Source organism: Fulmarus glacialis, unplaced genomic scaffold (assembly GCF_000690835.1).
Source record: "Fulmarus glacialis isolate BGI_N327 unplaced genomic scaffold, ASM69083v1 scaffold16176, whole genome shotgun sequence".
In the NCBI taxonomy this organism is placed as follows: Eukaryota; Metazoa; Chordata; class Aves; order Procellariiformes; family Procellariidae; genus Fulmarus; species Fulmarus glacialis.
Genome location: NW_009219102.1, coordinates 53077 through 76894, shown reverse-complemented (window position 1 = coordinate 76894; position 23818 = coordinate 53077). Strand labels below are relative to the sequence as shown.

At 41.5% G+C, this 23818-nt stretch overlaps 1 protein-coding gene across 1 annotated transcript in view; it reads left to right on the top strand.

The window, feature by feature from the left end:
- The first annotated feature begins 1965 nt into the window (after nucleotides 1-1965).
- The window catches only part of LOC104078576 (protocadherin Fat 3-like), a 56520-nt gene continuing 34667 nt past the window's right edge, over nucleotides 1966-23818 (top strand). The window contains exons 1-8 of the mRNA XM_009580257.1: nucleotides 1966-1990; nucleotides 9271-9660; nucleotides 10346-10438; nucleotides 12210-12424; nucleotides 13080-13217; nucleotides 15896-16039; nucleotides 16596-16793; nucleotides 19300-20098. Of these exons, the coding sequence (XP_009578552.1) occupies nucleotides 1966-1990; nucleotides 9271-9660; nucleotides 10346-10438; nucleotides 12210-12424; nucleotides 13080-13217; nucleotides 15896-16039; nucleotides 16596-16793; nucleotides 19300-20098 (2002 nt within the window). The remainder of the gene's footprint in view (nucleotides 1991-9270; nucleotides 9661-10345; nucleotides 10439-12209; nucleotides 12425-13079; nucleotides 13218-15895; nucleotides 16040-16595; nucleotides 16794-19299; nucleotides 20099-23818) is intronic.

Below are 23818 nucleotides of genomic sequence, written 5' to 3'. Positions count from 1 at the left end.
AACCAAACCCTTATCACGTACACAGGAAATAAGAAATCTCTTTTCTAAGGAAGAATGGTAATATAACTTCTCCCTTTAGGTTTCAGTCAGTCCAGTCTGGAGTGTACCTACCTCCAGGAGGGTGGTGAAGCAAGCATATTGTATCTTCTTTTTCTTCTTGTCCTTTCCTTGTGTCAGTGAGAAAAATGAAGAAAGCATTAAAACAATAAAAATGAAATATTTATCAGAAATAATGACTGAGGAACACAGTTCTCCGAGGTTTATCATTTGTTTGTAGAAAGTGGCATCGAAGTGCTGGTGAGCAACAGCACAGAAAAAAATCACTCCATTAGGTTGTTCAGTGGATCACCGTTTTCAAGAACACGTGCATGGAAATAATGAGTACAGACTGCAACCTTATCAACAGTGGGCTTTGCTCTTGAAGGAATTAGGGCAACTGAGCCTGTTGCACACACTGCTGGGCCACACAGCTGGGCTTGGGGAAGGGTAAAGTGCTGCCAGGTGAGATTGCAGAAGTGTCAGAAAGGAGTGCAAGACAGTCACAACTTGATTAAAGAGCAGTTCTCTGAATTATGTATAATGGCAAGTAACAAAATAATAGAAATGCTGAAGTAGATACTGGTTTTGGCATTTGCTGGCAAAGCCAGTATACAGCAAACCTCTAGTTTGCATGTTTGTTTATGTTGGGCAGGTCCTTTAAAATAGATCTAGAAACTTTTGAGGCATTCACGATCTGAAAAAGAAAACAAGGATTGAAATGTGAATAAGAAGAATAACAGAGATAATAGGACAGAAGATTTACTAAAACCCAACAGCTAATAGATAGATAACTTTGGCAATGACACCAGCACTAGCTAGATGATATTTCTGGATATTATCTGAGTTTTTGTAAAATAAATATTACAAGATCCTTTCCAGAGGTTCCAGAGGTTCATTCTCTTTAAAACGTGGAGCTTCCTATATCTTTACCCACATCTTTGCCTCACTGACTTTTAAAATAGTCCAGGGGTTAGTGCACGATATAGAAGACCTGAATTATTAATTCCTTTTTCTGCAGCTATTCAAAACAGCATTGCATAAGAAAGAGGTTGTAGGTGAAGTAGGGCATCCTTTCCACTGTCACTGAAGCTGTTTTGAAAAAGGATTCAGGAATCAGCCAGAGTCAAAAAAACAAAGACACGAGTGAGCATTGCTCTGTAGCCTGGTGGGTGATTGGGCCTGTTCCCCAGGCCTTATTCAATGAAAAGTAATAGTCTATGGCAATGTACCCTTGTACTCCTCCTTCCTGGAACAGCGTCCTTACCATTAGACCTCTGTTCCATAAGGAGAGTGGGAGGGCAATGCGCCTCATCCCACAGTGGGCTGGCCAGTCCTGAGGACACCAAGTTCACCCAGTGAGCTGTTCAGGAGAAAACCTAGCTTTTGCCTTCTTAATGAAGGCAGAAGCACTTTTAGGAATGCAGAGATACATCACATTGGGCCCCTGAAAAATTGCCAAATAAAAAATAATAGTCAGGCTCTGTGGAGTTTAGACTTACCTAGTGTTAGGAGGTAAACAAACAAGGTGTTTGGGGATTATGATAGAAAGCTTAGGTTTCTGCCTAAACAAGCCCTACTTCATATTACTTATTTTGCTTCCCATGCCTAGGCACTCAGGAGACCTAATCCTGTAAGTAGTCAGTCTATATGACCCTGTTGTTGAATCTTTCAGAGGGCCAGATTTTTAAAGCTGCAGATAGGGAGGCAGGGGAACTTAGTCTCCCAACTTGCATTAAAATATTTGTATCAAGATGACTAAGAGCTAGTCTGTGTTCAGCAAGCAGAAGTCATCAAACCAATCTCATTTCCTTCCTGCGACATACGAAGAGCCCATATAGAAAGAAATATTACGGGTCGTACGGCTTAGGTTTAGTGAGGTTTTTGACATTGTACCGCATGATACTTTTATAAGCAAGCTCGGGAAACATGGTCTACATGAAACTGTTGTCAGGTGAGTTTGTAATGACTGTTACACTGGAGGGGTAAGTTAAGAAAGGTACTGGGTGCAGCATTGCCCTTATTTTCATTCCTGGATGGATAAGTAGGCATAAGGTCTGTATTGCTAGATGTCAGAAAGCAGAATGGGGCTGCAAGTACCCTGGGTAGTGTCAAAGTCGTAGTTGTGGGATTTAACAGTTGGAAAAGTGGTATGGAAAAATACCATGCAAGTCATCAAGATGAATGTGAAATCCCGTGTTTAGATAAGAATAACCAAGTGCACCAATATTGTCTGGGTAATGACTGACTGGGCAACAGAACTGCAGCGAAGCAGCTGTATTATGGTGAATCTCAGGCTGAATGTATGTTTACACTTTCATACTCGTGTGAAAAGGCAAATACTTTAATGAGATGGCTAAACAAGAGTAATGCTGGAAAACAGAAATAGTTCTTTCTGTTTACTTGGTGTTGGCAAATCGTGACCTGAAAGGCCGTGTCAAGTTTTGGGTACAGCACTTCCAGGAAGATGTGGACTACCTGGAGATTTACAAGAAAGATCACACGTCTGGAAAACGTGTGCTACCAGGAAATATTAAAACAGTTGAGAAGGGGTGCCAGGGAAAAGAGAACTGAGATGATAAAGTATAACAGTCTTCAGGTATCAGACAAATAGCTCTGAGGGAGGAAGTCAACCTTTGTTCTTTTTTCCCCCTCATCTTTAATTATTTTTATTCAATCTCAGCAAAAAGTCAGAACAAGATTTTTAGCTGTAGGAAAAGTGAGGGTGGGCTGTGTTATCCAAGGAGGTTATGCAAGTTCACAATCAAAGGATAGGCCTGTGTTTGGGGATAAATTGCATCCTTTGCGCAGGGATAAATTAGATGACCTCACAAGATTCCTGCTATCTTTATACTCTGTCATTTCTATTAATTTCTTTAATTTTTGAGATTTCCAAGACGTTGTTAACAACATGGAGGCAAAGAACTAGACAAGGAGAATTGCGCCTCTTGGATTATGTTGACTGAATAAGCCCTGTATTTAAACTGGATCACTGAAACATATATGTATGTGTGTGTATGTCTGTGTATGTATATATATGCACACATACATACATGCGTATGTTTTTTTATATGTATATCTCTACATGTGCATTCCATTGCTTCAGGCTATGTTGCCCAATGTTGTCAGCTGCAGTGTTTAACCCTAAATCAGGTGTATCCAAAATGGTCTCCCCCACTTCAGAAAAATAATCAGGCTTATGCCTGATCAGCATGAAGAAGTGAATCACTTAGGAGCACTGATGGAAACAAGTATTCATGTCAAGTCATGTAAGCCAGGACCCTGGGCTATGTAAATCTCTGCTAGAAAAGAGAGGGAGGGTGAGCCAACCATCCAGATCTCATCTTCCCACCCAAAAAGACAACACACGACCCAGATGAAATGGAAAGCAGGGTTGTAAACACCCGTGGAAGGTATCATACCACTAAAAGCTTATGCCTGCCATTTCTGTCCGGTATTTCCCTTCACTAAGGGATTGGTTATCTTCACCTCTGTCCTCTGTGGCCCTGCTTTCATCCCATGGTACCGTGACTCTGCTGGAGCACTGGTATGAGTAAAGGCCTTTGGGGTTAAGGCTATCATTTCCCCACGGAAAAGGGACAAAGCAGTGAAAGCCTGTCTCAGTAGCCGTGTTATGGATTGAACTTGGCCAGCTTTTCTCCTTAAGTTGTAAAAATTTTCCCTATGGGGCTATATATTCTTCTACAGTTCAGCAAGGTACTTCTGGCAAGATTTTTCTCTTTCATCTCAAAATGATGGAATAGAGTATTATAAAATCTGGTTTAGTATTCATCTTTTATCTTGTTTGCTGTTAATGAAGTTGTAATTGGTGTTGTGGTTAACGTTTGGGTAACCAGGAAAGGCCATAGGGACATGCCGGTGTTAATGGTCACACCATGAAAGACAGAGGCAAGAGGAAGCACAATAATCAGATATCATGCTTGCAAATCAAGCTAAATTAATAAATAACTTTTTTTTACAGCTCTCTTTGTGGACAGCTTTCTGTGTTACTTCTTGTTTGTTTATTTTTAATGCTTGCCATTATTTTTTTTTCCATAGGTTTTCATAATGAAAACGAGCAGATGACAAAGTTATGCATCATTTTCCAGAGATAAACAGGAACGAGTGGACTAGCTATACTTGGGGAAGCACATTAAATAATGAGTTCAGGGTGACAGATGAAAACAGAAAGGAGAAACACACTATGTATGGCCTTTAATACATATAAATTTTAGTTTGAGTGTGATGCCATCGGCCGGTAATGCCCATTGCAGAAACTCCCTGTCATATGGGGATTGCGCCTGTTGTATTAATGCTCAGCCTTTTAATTGGTATCAGTCTGGATCAAACAATGTTGTAACTCCACCATTTTTAATTGAGCTGCACCTCGAATCCTGTGTTCAGTTTTGGGCCCCTCACTACAAGAAGGACATTGAGGTGCTGGAGCGTGTCCAGAGAAGGGCAACGAGGCTGGTGAAGGGCCTGGAGCACAAGTCTTCTGAGGAGCGGCTGAGGGAACTGGGGCTGTTTAGCCTGGAGAAGAGGAGGCTGAGGGGAGACCTCATCGCGCTCTACAACTACCTGAAAGGAGGTTGTAGCGAGGTGGGGGTTGGTCTCTTCTCCCAAGTAACAAGCGATAGGACGAGAGGAAATGGCCTCAAGTTGTGCCAGGAGAGGTTTAGATTGGATATTAGCAAAAATTTCTTCCCTGAAAGGGTTGTCAAGCATTGGAACAGGCTGCCGAGGGAAGTGGTTGAGTCACCACCCCTGGAAGTATTTAAAAGACGTGTAGATGTGGTGCTTAGGGACATGGTTTAGTGGTGGACTTAGCAGTGTTGGGCTAACGGTTGGACTCGATGATCTTAGAGGTCCTTTCCAACCTAAATGATTCTATGATTCTATGAGTTAGACAAGGAGGAATTTGATACTCCTGAATTATAAAGAGAACTTAATTTCCCTGGTGCTATTTAAAGTACTAATGACACAGAAGATGTCATTATGTGACATTCAGTGCATGCCCCTTTGTTTTAGTACAGAAGAAAACAAGAAAAAAACCCTGTTTGAAGGATGGCATTTGAGGTACTAGACAGCTGTATGTTTGGCAAAGGGCAATATTCTATCATATGCTAATACAAGTCTAAATAGAAAACGTGCTTGTTTATTCCTTTATTTAAAAAATGTACTGCAATCCTCTTACAGTAATAGTAACTCCTGCAAAGCTTTCCATGTTCAAATAGCTTATGTTCGTGATTGGCACCTTAGAAATCTGAGAAGTTTAAGTGAGTGAGTGAATAGACACAGCGCAGTTTGCAAACATTAATCCCCCAACAGCTGTAGGCAAGCGGTGTGGGAGGATTGCTCTCTTTACCAATGCAGGAACCATGGTGTTGGAGCAGTTGTTTCCTTTCCACAGAAAACATCTTCTTTACAGTCACAGAATCTACCATTGCCTCCACGGCAGGGATGCCATTGACTCACACTGGTGTGTCACAGGGGGAGTGAGAGTGCACTTCACTTGTAAGAGAGAAGCAAAAATGTATTTTATTGATAGAAAACAGTGGGTTGACAAAGTTCAATGGTAAATGCAATAGTGGTTTAATAAGATTCGATGGCAAGGTACACTTGATTATTTACTGCACAGAGGACAGGGTCAGACAGAACTGTCAGGGGGACCCTCCCGTTGAGTCATGAGGTTCAGAAAGGACCCCCTTGCTTTCTAAACTCCTTCTCAGAGGGGTGTCTAGGTGCAGCTGGATCCAGTCCTAGTCCCAGACTTGGTCAACGGTTTATGTCTGAAGGATTATACACGTGCAATCAATCCTTTATATCATTTAGCTAAGATTTCAAAGTTTAGCATGCTGTTAGTCACTTACTGAGGATCTGTTGCGGCAAGGAATCTCTCAATCTCGAGGAGTAACCTTGAGAGGCGTCCCTACTCAAGGGGAGTTCCTGGCACGCAGCCCACTGCTGTGCAGGAGAGCTCAACGGGCCCTGGGCTGTCCACTATTTATAGAGTAAGATGATTGACTTATAGTCATATTTGCATACCAGTAAGATGTTTGGGTCACTGCTCCAGACAGCCCTTGGCTACTGTGTTGTCGTCCGTCCCCAAAGTCCGGCGTAAGCTGGAAGCAGCCGTCACAACCCCACTGGTGTTACTGCTTACGCGGGGGGAGCACACTGCCACATGGTGGACGCTTCTCTCTCAGCAGATGGTACCCCCTGGACTAAAGCATTTTGGATTTCAGTAGAAATAAGTTGCTACTTCACCTTTGCCTCGCGTCCATTTTGTTTCCAGCCTCGGGTCAGGAAGCTGAGTGGAAACAGCTGTTGATCTAACGCAACGCTTTCTTCAAAGTGCTGTTTCTGCCACAGCTTTTCATTGAATTCATTTTCCTCCCAAAAATCTGCCTCTGCATTTCTCCTTCTATTCTGCCTCTGCCTTCAGGCTGAAAGCCAACAAGGGTTGGTATCTGTGAGTGTCCCAGCTCAGGTCGTCTGCTCTGATCTTCTGTCTCTCCTTGCATAAAATGGCATTTTCACCTGTAAGAGTTTTTCCTCCAGGTCCCCTGGGAAAAATAAGACTGTTTTCATCATCAAACCAGACTGGTACACAACCCACATCCCTGGAACTTCTGTATTCCACTCTCGTTTTCCAGGAAGGAAAAATAAAAGCACTTGCTTTCAAGAAGTAACTCTCTCCATTTCTGCCTAAAAATCCCTTATATTAGTGTTAGCAACCAGAACACCATAATCTGTATCTGAACTGTTCTCATTGTAGGATCACTAGCAATCACTTATCAAAAAACATTTTTCATATTTTGTTAATTAATGGACATCACCTTTAGGAAGTACAATACAAGGGGAGTGGTCAGATTATGTATCAATCAGACTGCAGTCACCGGAGTTACCACCTCCTGTGCATAAACTCACCCTACGTGGTGTCACATCACCACATTCTGTCTCTCCTCACTCCCCCTTGCAAGATATTCTTGCTGAAGTTCTGGGGTGTTTCAAGACACAAGTCATGGGTAGGCCATCTCCTTTCTAGCTATTTCTCCTTTAAAGACCGCGGTATCTGAATCTTGTGTCTTGTGCCCAGGTATGCTGTAGTGAGTATCAAACTGGGTTTTTGTGCCAGAGAAGAACCCAAACCAGCCTAAGGCTCTCCTGCAGTCACAGACACATATGCGTGGAAAGTGTGTGTTAAGGTCCCTGCTTCAGAGAAGTATTTAATTCTATGTAGAAGCTGGCAGACATCAAGAGAGCCCAGTACAGAATACTAAATAGCTTTATAGTTAAAACCCATGTATAGGTTGGGTGTTCAACTGCATGCTCTGAATCAGGCAAAATCCCCTTTTCCAGCATCCCCAGGGATCAGCTCTAATTACTAGCTCATTAATTGTTCTGGTCAGGTCTGTTCCTTTTTGTAAGTGGAAGTTCAGGGGGGACTTTTAGCAGAAGGAGATCCTCCCTTGCAGGAAATATAGACATACCTCCAGCCATTCAGACCCTCAAAACCTTCCACTTCCCAGAGGGTTTTACTCCTTTTTCACTTTTGTCAGTTTGGTTGATTGTCAGCTGACAGAGCATTTGGATGCATGTATAAAGAGGCTAAGTGAAGAGGTGAGCATGGTCTCCAGCAGACTGTAGGGTATTCAGAGTCTAGGTGTTTCAACACATGAAAGAGTCTCCAACTAGTTCATCGGCTGAGCTCGGTTCCTCGTCTCTAGGACAGGAGTCACCTCCTCGGCTGCTTTGCCTGTTTTGCTGAAGGACAGCCTCTGTATTTTTCACATTTGAGATGCCATGGTGAATAGAGAGGTTCTGCTGTTATTAAAAAAAAAAAAAAAAAAACAAGCAACAACAACCTGGTTCATTGCAATATTGCCATTTAAAATTTTCCTTATTTTAAAGACATTTGAACATTTGAAATATACTCTGGTGTCTCAAGCACTGCATAAAAACTTTATTCCCTGAAGAGGCCAAGTAGTAATTCCTAACGCTTTCGAAGTAGGGTCTGGGAATTTGTAGTTGCTCTTGCTTTTACGTGCATATGATTGAAGAAGAAGTCTCCCAGCTCCCCCTTGTGTGGATGCTCTACTCCTGCTATGTCAAGCAGAAAACAACTGTGATTTGTGCTACTTTTGATCAGACATTTCTACAATGCTTTGCTGCTGGAAAGCAGAATAATACTGTCAGAAATTTTAAATTAACAAAATATGCCTAGAAGGGATTGGTAGCTTTTGTTCATCTGATTAATGTCAGGCTTGTAAAGTCTGTTCTCCAACAAAAAGGGCAGCAAATGCTCAAGTGAGAGATGTTAAAACCAGAGAGTCTCCATTTTAGTGGATCTTTGTGTTTTATTTATCATCTCTTAGTGGAGCACCCAGGACCAAATCACAAAATCAACCAGCATGAAGGGAGTTGAATTAGGTTGTATCTGTGTTCACTTCTAATTAGATTTGAAATGGCTATCCCACTGTAGTGCAGCAAGCAACCAAGCCAGTACCTTCCCCTCAGGCCTTATTACTGACAACCACCTTAGCATAGATCTGCATATTCAGCAACAGATAGGTGTTATGTATTAAGAAATACAGGCAGGATTTGAAAAACACAGGATATCTTTCATATAACTCAATTTTTGCTCTCAAACTGGAGGAGTGGGGGACTTTCCTTTCTAAAATGTCCGTATTCTGGCAGGAGTTCTTTGATGCAGCTTTTGTCTAACAGGTATCGTCTTATGATAATATTTTGCTGCTCAACAGTGGAATCAAGGCAGCACTGGTAGCAAGTACATTCTGTGCCACCTGATGTATTTTTATGGGTTTATTTTTCCCTTATGTACATTTCTATTCCTTCAAGATGTGCTCTGAGACATTTCCAATTTCAGTATTCTGCCTGTCTCATCTAATTCAATTGTAAGCTTTTCTGGGCAAGGACCATATCTGGATTCTGCTTTCAAGTTTCATTGCACAGCAGTTCTGCAAAGCGATCTTTTAAAAAAGTATCTTGATGAGGGAACGAACTTAACTTATCCACAGGGATTTGACATGTGGGAAGAGCATGTCCTGATCATCCAAACTTTCAGCAATACCGTACCCACAGGCATTCCTACCTCCATTGGAAATGATCAGTGTAATAGCAGATTTTGCTTAGGGTTTCTGCTAGATGGGAAGAGGTTGTTGTCTTCTTTATTTCACTTTATCATTTTCACATTTGCTTCTCTTTTAGGTGTGAACAGAAAAGTGACATATTCCCTGGCAGACTCCGCAGATGGTTACTTCTCAGTTGACCGGTCATCGGGAATCATTATTTTGGAGCATCCACTTGATAGAGAGCTTCAGTCTTCCTATAACATCAGTGTAAAGGCCTCAGATCAGAGCATTGTGCTGACCTTGTCCTCATTTGCCACCGTTACCATTACAGTGCTAGACATTAATGACAACCCCCCTGTGTTTGAAAGAAGAGATTATCTTGTTACAGTACCTGAAGACACCTCACCTGGCACTGAGGTCCTTTCTGTTTTTGCTACAAGCCAAGACATTGGTACTAATGCTGAGATTGCCTATCTCATCAGATCAGGGAATGAGAAAGGGAAGTTCAGGATTAACTCAAAAACAGGTTTGTAAAGTGGCTCTTACTTGTAATGCAAAATGAAAGCATCAGAAAAAAATGAATGCTTTGGGGAAGGCTCTTGGACCAAAAAATTTCCAAGAACAGAGACTCAAAGCTTGTCAGTGTGGAATTAGTTGCACAGTTAAAAACCAATTTTAGGTTGGAGAGTGATGTAAATTACAGTCACACTCAGCTGCCCCAACTCGAGTGGAGAATACTTTTCTCCATTAGTATGTCTGTTGAAGTCAATGTAGATGTGACAGCCCGTTAGCCAAACAGTGCAGCCCTTACAGATATGAACACTTGCAGTACCTGCTTACCAGCTGAGTACAGCCTCAACTGTCTGGACCTTAGCAAGCATCAGACAGTGCTATCAGGACCAAATAGCTGGCAGTCCTAACACGTGATTGCTGTTTATACAACTGTATGCAACTTCACTGACTTAGGTTGCTCCTGATTTGTGTTGTCTGACAGTTGACTTCAGCCATGGTTTGGGGATTTTTTTTTGGTTATACATCATAAATTTAAAAAACATACTGCTGCTTCTCTTTTAAGAAATACTAAGAAAAGCTACCTTATTTGGTGCAAATGGCTCATTTTCTTTGAATTTTCTTAGTGGGATATATTCTTTATCCTTATTGAGGTTTTAATCCATCAACAGTAAGCTATGATTCTTCTGTGCTTCCTGTAGTGAATCCCCTTATTCTCATAACATTTGGGATGACCAGTACAAATCTGCCACCAGAGCTTCCGAGCAAAACAATCTTGATTTTGAAAGCTGAAGGTAACACTTGTTTGAGTGCAGCTGTAATAAGCAGTAACCTGGAAAATCTCAAATTGATGCATTGTGTCATTTATATTACTGTGTGCAAAAATCTCTCTCCACTCTGCGGAGGCCACTGCCTTACATGTAAGGGACTTAACATAATTGTGTGTTGTCTGTTATCTTCATAATGTTGATTAGTGCTAACAAAATTTAAACATAAATACACCTAGACAGCAATACTTAACTTCACATTTGACAATGAAGCCAAGGAGATAAATCAATAAAAACCCATAATGAAGCTTAATCACACGGGGAAAAAAAAAAACTATTTATTATTCATTAATGTGTGACAGCTCCATTATTATCGGTTTAGAGGCAGGAGCTCAGTTTCCAGACAGCCGGGTGCTGATGTAGCATGCCTGATCAGGGCTTGAAAAATAATGCCCCTCACACCATTTATCAGTGGGAACCCTCTGCTAGCCACTTGGAAGCTTCTCTTCAGGGCTCCTGCTTCCAGCAAGTCATGCTGAAAGGTAGGATTCGTTTGCAGAGAGCCCAGACGAGATTAAGAAGAATGATCCGAGGTCTGTAAAATGTGGCTTACCGGGAAAGACTGAAAGAATTGAGGCTATTTAGGCTAGAAAAGAGAAGACATGCTGTTAGTATTCAAGCTTGTAAAAAGTACCTACAAAGAGGAGGGGAATAAACTTCTCCATGCCCACTCATGAGAAAAGAAGTTGTGAATGGGCTTAAATTGCATTTGGATTATTTCGGTTAAATGATAGGAAGAAATTCCTAACTGTAATGATTATTAAGTACTGAAATACATTTCCTAAGAAGGTTAGGAAACTGCTGTTGTTGGAGGTTTATAAGAACATTAGAGATGAGTACCTTCAAGAATGATTAGGTTTAGCTGACCTGTGTTGGGCAGCAGTTGGACTAAATGACCTTTAAGCCCATACATCCCTGCTCCTGATGGGTCTATATTGAAAAGGATTTGGCTTGCCAAGTTTTAGGATTTGCTTTTAAGTCTTTCCTGCCACGCTCAGTATTACCTCCTTCAAGGCATCACTAGTAATCTGTGTACAGCCCACTCCCCCCTTCTTGTTAAGGTTATGGGTACATGGGAAACAATGTACTTGCTTGCATAAAAATCATTTCTGTCCTAGAGGCGGTTCTGTCCTAGAGGCAGAGTGAGTCAAGTTACAGAGAGTCTTAGTTTTGATTGTGTGGTGAGGGAACCCAAAATTTATAAACCTAGTTGAGCGGGGAAGTCCCTGTTTAATCACGTAAATGATAGACAACTGATTTCTCAAAGGTATTCATATCCCATTCATTTGTATTTAATTCATGAGAAGTTAATTACGTGGGAGTGAATTTCTGTTGACTTGTCAGGGCTGATTTCCAGAGTCGGCATCCAGTTCTCCCACGGGCTGCGTGCATGAGCCCAGGCAAATGGGTGGCTATGGCCCCCACTTTTCCATCTACGATACTCGTATAATGAAAGCTATTTTCAAGAGAAACCATTCATTGCTTCATGCCTTGTGAAGGTCCTTTCTGCAGAGGCAACCCAAGTGCAATTGGCATCATTCTTTAATCAAACGACAGCAGTAGAAACCTGACCAAATATTTTTATTGGATTGGGCAGTGTTACAGTTAGAACAACATATTTTGTATGTGTGCCACGGTGATAAATAGCATGCCGTACTGTTTACTACAGTCAAATCCCTTCGCCCATAGCATTATTTGTTTTCCGCTGGCTGTTGACATTCCCTCCCTTGCTTCAAAGGAGCGATTTCCATTTTTGAAGCTTTGGATTATGAATCGTGTAAGGATTTCTACTTAGTAGTGGAGGCAAAAGATGGAGGTACTCCAGCCCTGAGCGCCGTTACGACCGTGAACGTAAATGTGACAGATGTTAACGACAACGCACCGAAATTCAGCCAGGTGGTCTACAGCGCAGTCATCAGCGAGGATGCCGCCATCGGTGATTCGGTGATAATGGTGAGTGAGGCCGTGGGCGGCATTTAGGCAGGGTGAAGCCCTCTGCTACATGACCTTTAATAAAATACTGCTACACTGGTTAATAATGATAACTACTGCATTTTGAATCACTCAAACTGTTCTCTAGCCAATACTCTGCGTCTGCTACCGGTTTCCAGGCTGCTGCCGGTTTCCCCCCAAAAGAAAGTAGTAGTAGCACCGACTGTTTCTTTTTAACCCTGATATGCTGTGAAAGAGCAATGGCATGTTTAAGGCGTTGCATTTCATGAGTCAGCTAAAAACAAGTGGGTTTTATTGGAAAGGCAGAATTCAACTTTTCAGTGAAATACATAGTATTTATGTAGTCTGGCATGCAGTGTGCCATACCAAACCTCACAGTACTCTCATCTTGGAACAGAAAGAAAGTGGTATATGGTATATTAAGATTAAAATATTGTGTATGTTTTAAGGCTAGAATTTTGAAAAGGTCCAAGGGGAGCCTTCTATCAAAAACCGATTGGCTTGATGCTTGGCTTGATGCTGTAGAGGTGTGCAGTTCAGATGTAACTAGTCTGATGGAATATGAAGTCTTACTTTTTGGGGTGTTGAGCAATTAATGTATCATACAGATGGCTTAATATTTGTTTTGCTAATTTTCACTCTTCTTTCAAAAAAGTTGATAGCAGAAGATGTGGACAGTCCTTCCAATGGCCAGATTCATTTTTCCATAGTGAATGGGGATCGAGACAATGAATTTTCGGTTGATCCTGTTTTGGGACTCGTGAAGGTTAAAAAGAAATTGGACCGAGAAAGGGTAAGACATGTGGGACTTCTTAACTTACAATGACTTACAGATGTGTATAGATCTCAACTCTGCTGTAGCTTGTTTTGAAGAAGCTTCTTTTATACTCTGCAACGATCAGCCTAAGATGCTCCGACAGGTCTTTCTAATGTTGTTCAACTTCTTCCCACCCCAACCCTATCCCCAGTCCTATTACAAGCCAACTGCTCTGCTAGCATTCCCATCCTGCACCAACACGGCACCTGAGGCCAGATCAGGGAAAAAAGCAACCCTGGGTTTCTCCTGTGGTGCCACCGGCAGCTGTTGCTGTGTTAATGAGCTGCCTCCTCTCTCCTGCGCGTGCAAGCACACCCGTGCAGCGGTGTGTGCAACGCAGTGATTACAACATACTCCAGATTGTGGCACCAAGCACCAAGCTGAGACCTCAGCCATTAATTAGCGCTCTGCAAAACATGTCACTGGGGAGCTGATGTTATGAAGTGGCCAGGCTATACCAAAAGTGAAAGAGTGCTTCATTAAACAGATTCTGCTGCTTTGTTTGCTCACTAGATTATTCATTCAGGGTGATTTATGACCATTTTGCCATAGCTAGCAATTAGCAGCTGTTGGAAAAAAACAAACAAATACCGTTGCCTGTGCTAGTAGCAGAGCAGGAGAGTGTTACGTGGCTTCAAAAGTCTTGCGGCACATAAAGAAATCCATGTCTTCTGCCTCTGAGCAATGCATCCGCGAAACTGGGGAAGCTGATTGCTATCCTCAGAATATGGGCTCAGCTGGAAAAGCTCTCTACTGGAAGCAGGGCTACTGCTTATACTAGTGGCAAATATCCTTTCTGTATTTTATCACAAAGGCAGGATTAAATTGTCAGTGTTTGGTGGCAGAATGACTTTACTGCAGACTGTCAAGGATGGGGAGGTAACAATGGCTGTGCATGTTACAAATTTGCTGTAATGTATTTCTCTTAAACAGCACAGGCTTAATTTCTTAATATGATTTTGTTTAGTTTCTGAAGTGTACTCACGTACACCTGCATTCAGGCACACACATTCACCCTCACCGGCGTGTGCACGTTTAATGCCAGCTCTGTTAGATCTGCATTTTCCAAAGTTTCCCTCAGTTAAAATAAGCTGTGATATTGTCTTTTTCTTTGCTTTCTTGGCACATTTGCTAGACACAGGTGTTTCTGACCCCTTCAGGGAAAATGATACATGATGCCCCATCTGCTGTAGATCCCCAAAGGCAGTGCTGACTCCCAGGTTTCCGTGGTTTAAGGATACTCATTTCCAGAGCTGTAATCACACAGAAACCATTACTTTTGCCACCTACCGTTCTGGGATACATGGAAATGAAAGCAAACACACACAAAGTTTGGGAGAGACTCCGCAAAACTGTCAATCTTGACTTTAGCTAGCAGTAGAAATTACAGCTCGAAAGAGAAAAAGAAAAGATTGATTCTCTGCCTCAGTTTCTTGACTTTCCATAGTTCAGGATTCTTCCTCCCTCCTCTGCCACTATACCCCCACCAAATCGCATTCTTACTCCTCCGTACAACGCCTCCAAAAAACTGTTATCTTTTTCTTTAGCTTGGTCCCACATCTCAGAAGAGCCCCCTTGTTTTGTACACTGACCCTGTACTCCTCCCTCCTACCCAAACAGCTTTTATTTTTCAAATGGCTTTGGATTTTCTCTCACCCTGAAAAAGCAGCTTTAACATTACATCGTTCCCTTCTGCAGGGGCATGTTTTTCCCCTTTCCAGCCCCGCACCGAGAGGCAGGAGCGGGGTGTTTTATCTGGCAGGCGTTTTGCCCTTTGCTCGCTCCCCCGTAGAAGGATCCACGGGCAGATGTGTCAGCAGCTCTCCCTGGGGAGCGAGGAGCGATATACAGTGAAAAGCAGTCGTAAGACGTAAGGAGGCTGACATAAGGATGCAGTTCATAAAACCAAACTGTCATCCATAAGCTGTGCGTAGACAGAGCTTTTGCAAATTGTCACATACGCTCACACCTCACGCACGGGCACATATGTGCGTAGAGGGCCCATGGGCAATGCACTGAACTGCCCACACCATGCTGAGTAGTTTGTGGCTCTTGCAAACAAGTACGCTCAAAAAACCCGTGTCTTCTGCTGAATGGTGGATAATACCGTGTTGCTCCAGAGACTGTGTTGCCCCTAGTAGTCCCAAATGTTTTCCAGTGTGTTTAAGCCAAGTGTCTGTGAATTTTTTATTGGTTCTCCATCACCATGTTAGAAACACTGTCTGTCAAACTGAGGTTGGCTTTAATAAGTAATTTATATAATATCCTGGAAATCAACTGTAAGATAAATAGAATCAGGTCACATATCCCAGCTGACACCTAGGAGAGATGATAATGTTAGCTACAGTGGTAATGGCTGAGTTTGGATGTTATCCATCATTTATTTTTTGTCTGCCCCTTTGTTTCAGGAATGCATCATCTGATACAGTTATTTTAGTACAGTGAAACTGTTACGTTTATTGATAGCCCTATATAAAACAGAAGTTGGGATACAGTGTGGCAATAAACAGGATAATATTATACTAAGGGCAGGGAAGGTAATGAGGCCAAACAGCTTGTCTTAGAATATCATAGGTGGTGCACTGGGTGTAAGGAACGTGAGTTAAAATTTAGGATCGCTTTCATGATGATTTAATGTTTTCACTTTTTTGCAGATATCTGGTTATTCATTAGTTATCCAGGCAAGAGACAGCGGCATCCCTCCTTTGTCTTCATCTGTGACGGTCAACGTGGACATTTCCGATGTGAACGATAATAGCCCTGTATTTACTCCAGCTAACTATACAGCTGTAATTCAAGTAAGTTTATCCTGCGCATCCAAAACTTCTCTGACTTTTAAAATACAAAAGCATTTGGTTTCAGTTAAGTAGCTTTTGATGATTTATCTGCCAAAGATGTATCCAGTGATCTTATTTAAAGGAAAATATAAACACATCTTTCTTAACTCTTCCGTAAGTTTCTGTTTGATGAGGCTCTTTAGCCTCATCATCTGTCACACATTTTACCGTTCATCCCTGTTGTGCCAAAAGTTGTACTCTGGCCTCAAAAAGTCTGAGCTGGGATGAGTTCGCACTTCTTCGCACCTTGCTCAGGGTGCAAGTCTTAGTGGTAAGTCAGCCCTGATCAGACACAGCATCAGGCAGAGCTCATCGGTCCCTGGGGATGTGGTGGGTACCTCCATCTCTGCTACCGGTCCGTGAGGTGTAAGCGGTGCCAAATAAACGCTGCTTGTGAAATGCCGTCTTGGGCAAAAAGCATTCAGCTGAATATTCTCAACATCAATATCTGGTGGTTTATGATTGTGATATGTATCATTTTAATCCTTTTCTTTATACACTGTGTATATGTGTAAAGGAAAATAAACCGGTGGGCACAAGCATTTTGCAGCTGGTAGTGACAGACAAAGACTCTTTTCACAATGGCCCCCCTTTTACCTTCACCATCCTCACTGGCAATGAAGAGGAGGAGTTTACACTGGACCCTCACGGCGTCTTGAGATCTGCAGTCATCTTCAAGCACATGGTTGCAACCGAATATGTGCTCTGTGTGCAGGTATGGCTTGATTTTTGCATCTGCACAGAAACAAAAACCCTCATAGTGGTAGGTCATCTGTACATTACCTGTATGGGTTGGCTTTAATTGACTGTATTCTATGAGTAAATACTATGCATTCCAATTTACAAGTGCACAGTATGGTATATTTCCTTTGATGTCCTTAAACCTAATTTCATATAAATATAAATAGGTAGCCAGCCACCTTTCCAATTTCCTCTGCATGAAATGGATTTTCTGAGCAGCGGACATTATGATTTAAGATTTTCATCTTTTTTATTCTGTAGCTAAGTGAGGAAAATAAGCGAAAATGCATTATGTACATATAAATACACCACAGAACAAGTGACAGCAAAATATTGTTCTAGGAAGGAAAATCACTTCTGCTTTTAAGTCATAAATTTAATCATAAATTTTTGGAAGCCTACCAAGAATTCATGAAATCACATTTCCAAGGTCAACTTAGCTTTTAAAGAATGTGAAAATAAGACATGCAATAGAAGTCCAGCTCAAACTTAGCTTTAGACTCATTGTTGAGGAACTTTGTAACCAGGGTAATTTTGATTACAAAAAACTGTAAATCCAAAAGTAATTTGTCCACATCTCTCAGGCCTGCCAGAGAAAATGTAGTAGGGTTCAGTAAATATGCAAGTCTAGGGAATGAACTACACCTCTTCATTGAAATGGGACATGGTCCTCACATCTAAGTCTGAAATGCAGGCTTCCTCCACTTGCTTTACCAAGGTTGATTTCTCAAAATAAATTTTCTCTAAATAAATTTCTCTGTCTGCTCCTTTACAAGCACACTTAATGCTCTTTGTAGCAGTAGCATCCTCAATGAGTGGCAATTCAAAAAATACAAACTCTGATGCTAATAGACAGTTCAAATCAAAGCAACGTTTTACTAGTTTGCCATTTAATATTCCTGCAACCCATTTTTTGAGTCTTCTAGAAAATAAAAAAACCTCACCTTTCCCTCTTACAGTGCCTTCATCCTAAAATATCCTGCTTTCAGGGCAATTTGCTAGCCAAAGTTCCAGTATAGCCAAAACCCGGCATTAGAATTAAATTTAAGGAACATCCTCTAGCTATATAGATCCAAGTATGTCATGCAAATGAAATATTAGACCACAATGTCTGAGATGCACCAGCATGTTCAGAAAACCACGCTGTTGGATTGTGGAGGCCTAATTCCTCTGAGTATTATTTTCTTTAGAGATTTCTGCAGTGAAAACATATTTTAGTTTCCTGTTGTGTATAGACCATAGAAATGTTTCTTTCCGTTCATATGTGCCAGAGAGCTGCTTTCTCCTTTCCACCATCAGGTTCCTCCTCTGTATTATGTTTATTAAAAAATAATGTCAAAATTGAAAGTGGAATAGGATGTAATCTCTGTGCATGTATATGTGTATGTGTGTGCACATATACATAAAATCTTTTCTGACGTACTCCACCCAGCCCTTTTAGGAGTGAGGATGAATGATTTTTACAGTGTCTTAGAGTTACCAATCCTTTCCTAGTAATGTCCATATCACTATTGCCATCCTGTCTTTTTTTTTTTTTTTTAGCTTGTAAATTTTCCTCCGCATGTCCAAATTTAAAGATCTTTGAATGTGTGCTACATCTCTGCCCAGTGGTATTTTAGTCTTCTGTTCTTCTCTGGAGCAAATAAACGTGTGGAGCAGTATATCTTAATGGTGATTTCAATGCAACATTTTTCTTAGTGCAGGAAAGGAGACTGATTCAAGTTTGCACACCTTTCTGTCAGGATGGCCTTGGGTTTTTTGTCATACTTGCTCTTTTACTCTCTATAAAAAAGTGCAAATGATGCTATCATGTGTGCTCTGGGTCATGCAGTCATCTGTCCAAGTGCAGTGCTGCTCTCATATTTTATCGTTAGTAACAGCACAAGCACCCTCTTTCATTTTTGGAGGGTGATAAATTTTATTTATTTCAAGCATGTTTCTTGCTGGCTTCAGGTAAAGTAGTACAGAGTGCTGTAGAAAAGCTCTGAACTCCCTCACATCCACACAAACTAAGCAGCGTCTGAAACACTTTGGAGCATGCCAAGCAATGCAGAAACTGATGCTGGTATTTCACTGGGCTTCAGTCTCTTTTCCAAGGTAGAAGTGAGCCCAAACTCCATTTGGTGCAGAATATACCACATTCAAATGGCTCTGTTGTGAAGAGGACAAGTGATAGCTGTGGGATCCTGGGAACATTTCAGTTTGAGTAATGAGACATTCTGCTGACACATTTCTCTCTGCAATCCACTTAGATGAGATATCTGTGCTTCCCTAAAGAGTTTGTAAGTTCCACTGCTAGAAATGGCTGAGATGTTTCTTTACATATGTTTTTTGCAAATGCGTTTGGGAAGTTCTTTTGAGAGGTCTTCAGAATTATTTATGCTGTGAAAATATATATAGCAAGAAGTTATGGTTGTTGGCTGTATTATATGTGTGGTTTATTTTGGTTTTTATTTTTTATTTTTTCTAAATTACATTAGGCAAAGGACTCTGGGAAGCCTCAGCAGGTTTCCCACACCTACATTCAGGTGAGGGTTATTGAAGAGAGCATTCACAAACCGACTGCCATTCCACTGGAGATTTTCATTGTCACCATGGAAGATGATTTTCCTGGGGGAGTTATTGGGAAAATTCATGCCACAGATCAGGATGTGTACGATGTCCTTACATATACGCTAAAATCAGAGCAGAAAAGTTTGTTCAAGGTCAACAGCCATGATGGGAAGATCATTGCCCTTGGAGGGCTTGATAACGGCAAGTATGTCCTGAATGTCTCTGTCAGTGATGGCCGGTTCCAGGTGCCCATCGATGTTGTGGTCCACGTTGAGCAATTGCTACAAGAAATGCTGCAGAACACAGTCACCATCCGTTTTGAGAACGTTTCCCCGGAAGACTTTGTGGGCCTTCACATGCACGGGTTCAGGCGTACCTTGCGAAATGCAGTGCTCTCCCAAAAACAAGACAGCCTGCACATCATCAGTATTCAGCCGGTGGCAGGCAGCAATCAGCTTGACATGCTGTTTGCAGTTCAGATGCACAACGGTGGTTTCTATAAGCCTGCCTATTTGATACAGAAGCTTACCAATGCAAGGAGACACTTGGAAAATGTGATTCGCATTTCTGCTATCTTGGAGAAGAATTGCTCTGGACTGGATTGTCAGGAACAACACTGTGAGCAAAGTCTATCTATTGATTCACATTCCCTGATGACCTATAGCACGGCACGAATTAGTTTTGTGTGCCCCCGCTTTTACAGGAATGTGCGCTGCATGTGCAATGGTGAGTACCGCTCCCTCTTCCGCTCCCATCTTTACACATTATGCGATAGGATCGGTTTTATTCCTCTGATGCAGATTAGAAGGGGCATTTCAATTCAGTCAGTTAAAGCACGACTGGCTGATGTATTGTGGGAATTGATTTCTCAGGCTCCGGAAGAATTGTTCATGTTTACTGATGTAAATGGAAGTTGATGAACTTTGGCCTTTTACGACAAAGACCGCTTTCCTGGAGGCTCCATAATCAGAGCCATCAACCAACGTCCAGGGGAGAGGAAGAAAGGGGAGAAGAAGGGAGAGGAGAGGGAGGGATGTGGTTTCCCACCAGTCAGTGCCACCACTGGAATAAACCTGGAGTGTGACCGTAGCAGAACAGCCTGGTCCACTGCGATGCACCAGCAGTCTCCAAGGAAGAGGACCCCTGACCTAAGCAGTGCAGGTGGAAAGGCCTTTTCCAGTCCCATTTTTGCAGAGAGGTGTGGAAAGCAATGAAGTATTTTATTAAATAACTGCAAGCAAGCACTATACCTGACCTTTAACGCTACAGTAGATGACAGGGTGGGTTTTTGGCTGGATTTCAGGCTGCTCCACATTTTGGCAGAGATTTCACATGGGTATATAGGACAGAGTTGAGAGCCAATCTTCCTTGTGATTCTGCACTTGGAGTAAAAAACCTCAGGCAGTTATAATAATAGTTCTGTTTCTTTTGTTTGCCAGGCTATTTGCTCCTCATTCCACTTCATTTAAAAGCGAAGAAAAAAGCTGCTGTAAAATCAATACATCTAAGTCTCCTGCATCTTAAGCACACATGCACACATACACAGAGAGCAGTACAAGAATTCAGCAGCCATGTCTCTCAGTAACCAACCTTTGTTTCTGCAGCAGCCAGCAGGACTTCGTGTCTTACCATTGACTTCAGTGTGGACGAAAATAGGCATAAATTGCATAAAACTTAACCAGAAATCATTGTCTCCTGCAGCACGTGAATAATAATGCCATAGAAGTTCAGTTCTGTAAAAATATCAGAATTCTGTATCTGAGAGATTTTCATGTACATTCAAGAGCAGACTATCTGGTCAATTTTTAAGTAATAGCATTATAAGTTTCAAACAGATGTATCTATCATAAAAATAGTCAGCGTTTTGTTACACATGAAAGGCTCTGAAATAAAGGATTTTCACAGGTTTAAAAGGGACCATGCTGCAATATCCTCCAGACAAGACCAGGAGCCAGTGCAGGAGCACTGCCTGCAAAACACTTTTATATTCTCTAACTCATAGCTTTGTCTCACTTTTGTACCAAGAAATCACAAATCCTCATCTCCATGGGGATAGTGATAGCCCTCACTGTCAGAAATTGGTTTCCTGGAAGCCAAAGTTGTCACTGTTTATAATTTCATTTCACTACTTATTAAAAGTCAATAATAATGTATTATTCCCTTCAGGTACTAATAGTAAGTGGATCTGCTTCCTAATCCATTAGCTGAGCTCCAGAAGAAGGACTTTACAATGCAGTACAGTTCTGATCCAGCAGCTCTCTCCCTTTTCCTCCCTGCACAGCACGTTTGCACTGGAAGCACAAAAATTCAGCTGGGACAGCGATTTCCAATTTTTTCTGTCATGTACTAATATCAATCCTCAAAATGCATGGCAGGCTGAGGGAAAGGCAGTGTGGTTTTGCAGACCGTCTGCGGTCCCTAGCCTCTGGGCCATTTATCATGGCCTTGAAGACTGCTGTATGGGAACAGTTGCAACAGGCAGCTTGTCCTGGTCCGGCGGAAAGCTGGATGGGTTCCCACAGCTCCCGATCGAGCCACTATGTGCTGATTTCCCATGGGCCATCCACAAGCCTTGGAGTGGGCTGTGCATGTCCATACACCATCCAGCCTGTTACAAAAGTGTCCAGAGCTGCTGATTTAAGTACAGCTACCAGAGAGGTGAAAGCCTTGGTGCCTACTACTTGCACAGAGATAAGAGATCTTGGTGGGAAGTAAAAAAATCCATGCTTTACCCTTCTCCACATTAGTTAATGCTTCAGCCTCTTCTACTGTTTTTAATTAAAGGAGCCACAAGAAATATCTTGGTATTTAGTTAAATACACAGACACACACTGTGTTTTATCACATAGGAGGTAACACAGACTTCTGAGGGTATATTAATTAGAGAATGTATGTATAGTTTTGCTTTCATGAAGGCTAAAGACTAGACCCAATAAAAGAGTTAGAAAAATGCAAATACTTCTTTGATCAGTAGTTCTTGTACATGCACATAAATGCGGCAAGTCAGGAAAAAGCACAAAATACTAGAATAAATTTTTGGGGCTTGTTTAACAAGACAGCATTAGCAAGATTTTATCAGTATAATAAAAGTATTATACTTCCTTTGTTATTAGGATAGTTTCATGATCCAGTCCAGTAAATATTAATAGCTTGAATTATGACAAAGCCATTAAAATATTGCATATGTTTCCAGAGATCTGATTCAATTATGACCCGGAAAGCTTGAGTTTGAACTAATTCACTCGTTCTTGAAATATGCATCATACTTGGAGTGTTTTTCCCACTGGCAGATGTCACAGATATGCACAATTTATGCATGCCAGCTGTGCATAACTTACCTAGATTACCTTTGTGAGCAAACGGAGTTATCTAACATGAAAATGCAGGGAGACTGTAAAGCAGGCAGTGGGTGAACTTCGGAGCTTCAGCAGCTCAGTTCTGGAAGGATAAGTTCGAAAGTTCAGGTGCATCAATCTAAGCCTTTAAAATCAATAAAATTGAACTAAAGAGTTTTCCAATAACAGACTGTCTCCTTAGATTTCTGGCTCATCTGCTTGTGTTTGTGTGAAAAATATTGTAATAAACTGGGGTTTGTTCCAGTGTGGCTATAGGGGCTATGCAATTGCCAGTCTCCCATCACACGACGTGAGGTATGCAAACATCTGTTAGTGCTTGTGGGAAATAAAGATAGGAGGACTGGACTAAATATATTTGTGTAAAATAGTTCTCATGACATTCTCATTTTTCAGAAGCAAAAGTCTATTCCGTATTTTTATTTTTTCGTCATGCTAAGTAATTCTTTTGTGTTGAGACAAAGATACAGGGAAGAGGCAGGTTTTGTAGGGACTACTTTGCTATAGAGTTGTTCTGCATTGTAATCTTACAAAAGTGAGGTTACATTAATATGTTTATGGGAGAGGGCTGGATTGAAATAATCTTGACAAATGTGGGTATATATCTCCATCTGAGCTGGTCACTCCAGGCCCCATTTGCAGACAGTGGAAAGAATGAGGTATTTTTAATGATGTGATACATCTCTCCCTAGATGTCTAAAATCAGTCGGATGAATCATGCCCTAAAGTTAGATGAGATGAATTCCATTTCAAGTGTTTAATATGGTTCTGGCTTAATAGTTTGAAAGAATTTTTCTAATAGACCCAGAAGTGTTCAGCAAAAGCGCAGAGACTCACATCCACATTATTTAATCAAGTGAATAGCAGTCTTGGACCACTTTCTCGTGAAACCAGGCAATTCAGACCTTATGGAGCCACTTCTAGCATTTTGTGAATGTTCTGGCAAAAGGAAATCATAGACTGTGATGATCTGCTATTGATAAGGACCTAATCTTCAAAGGTGGTTTGTGTCCTCAGCTCCACAGAGCACACACTGTCTCTTGAAGAGTCCTGGGTGTTTTGCAGGATTGGGCATCAGGAACCCAATTCCTAT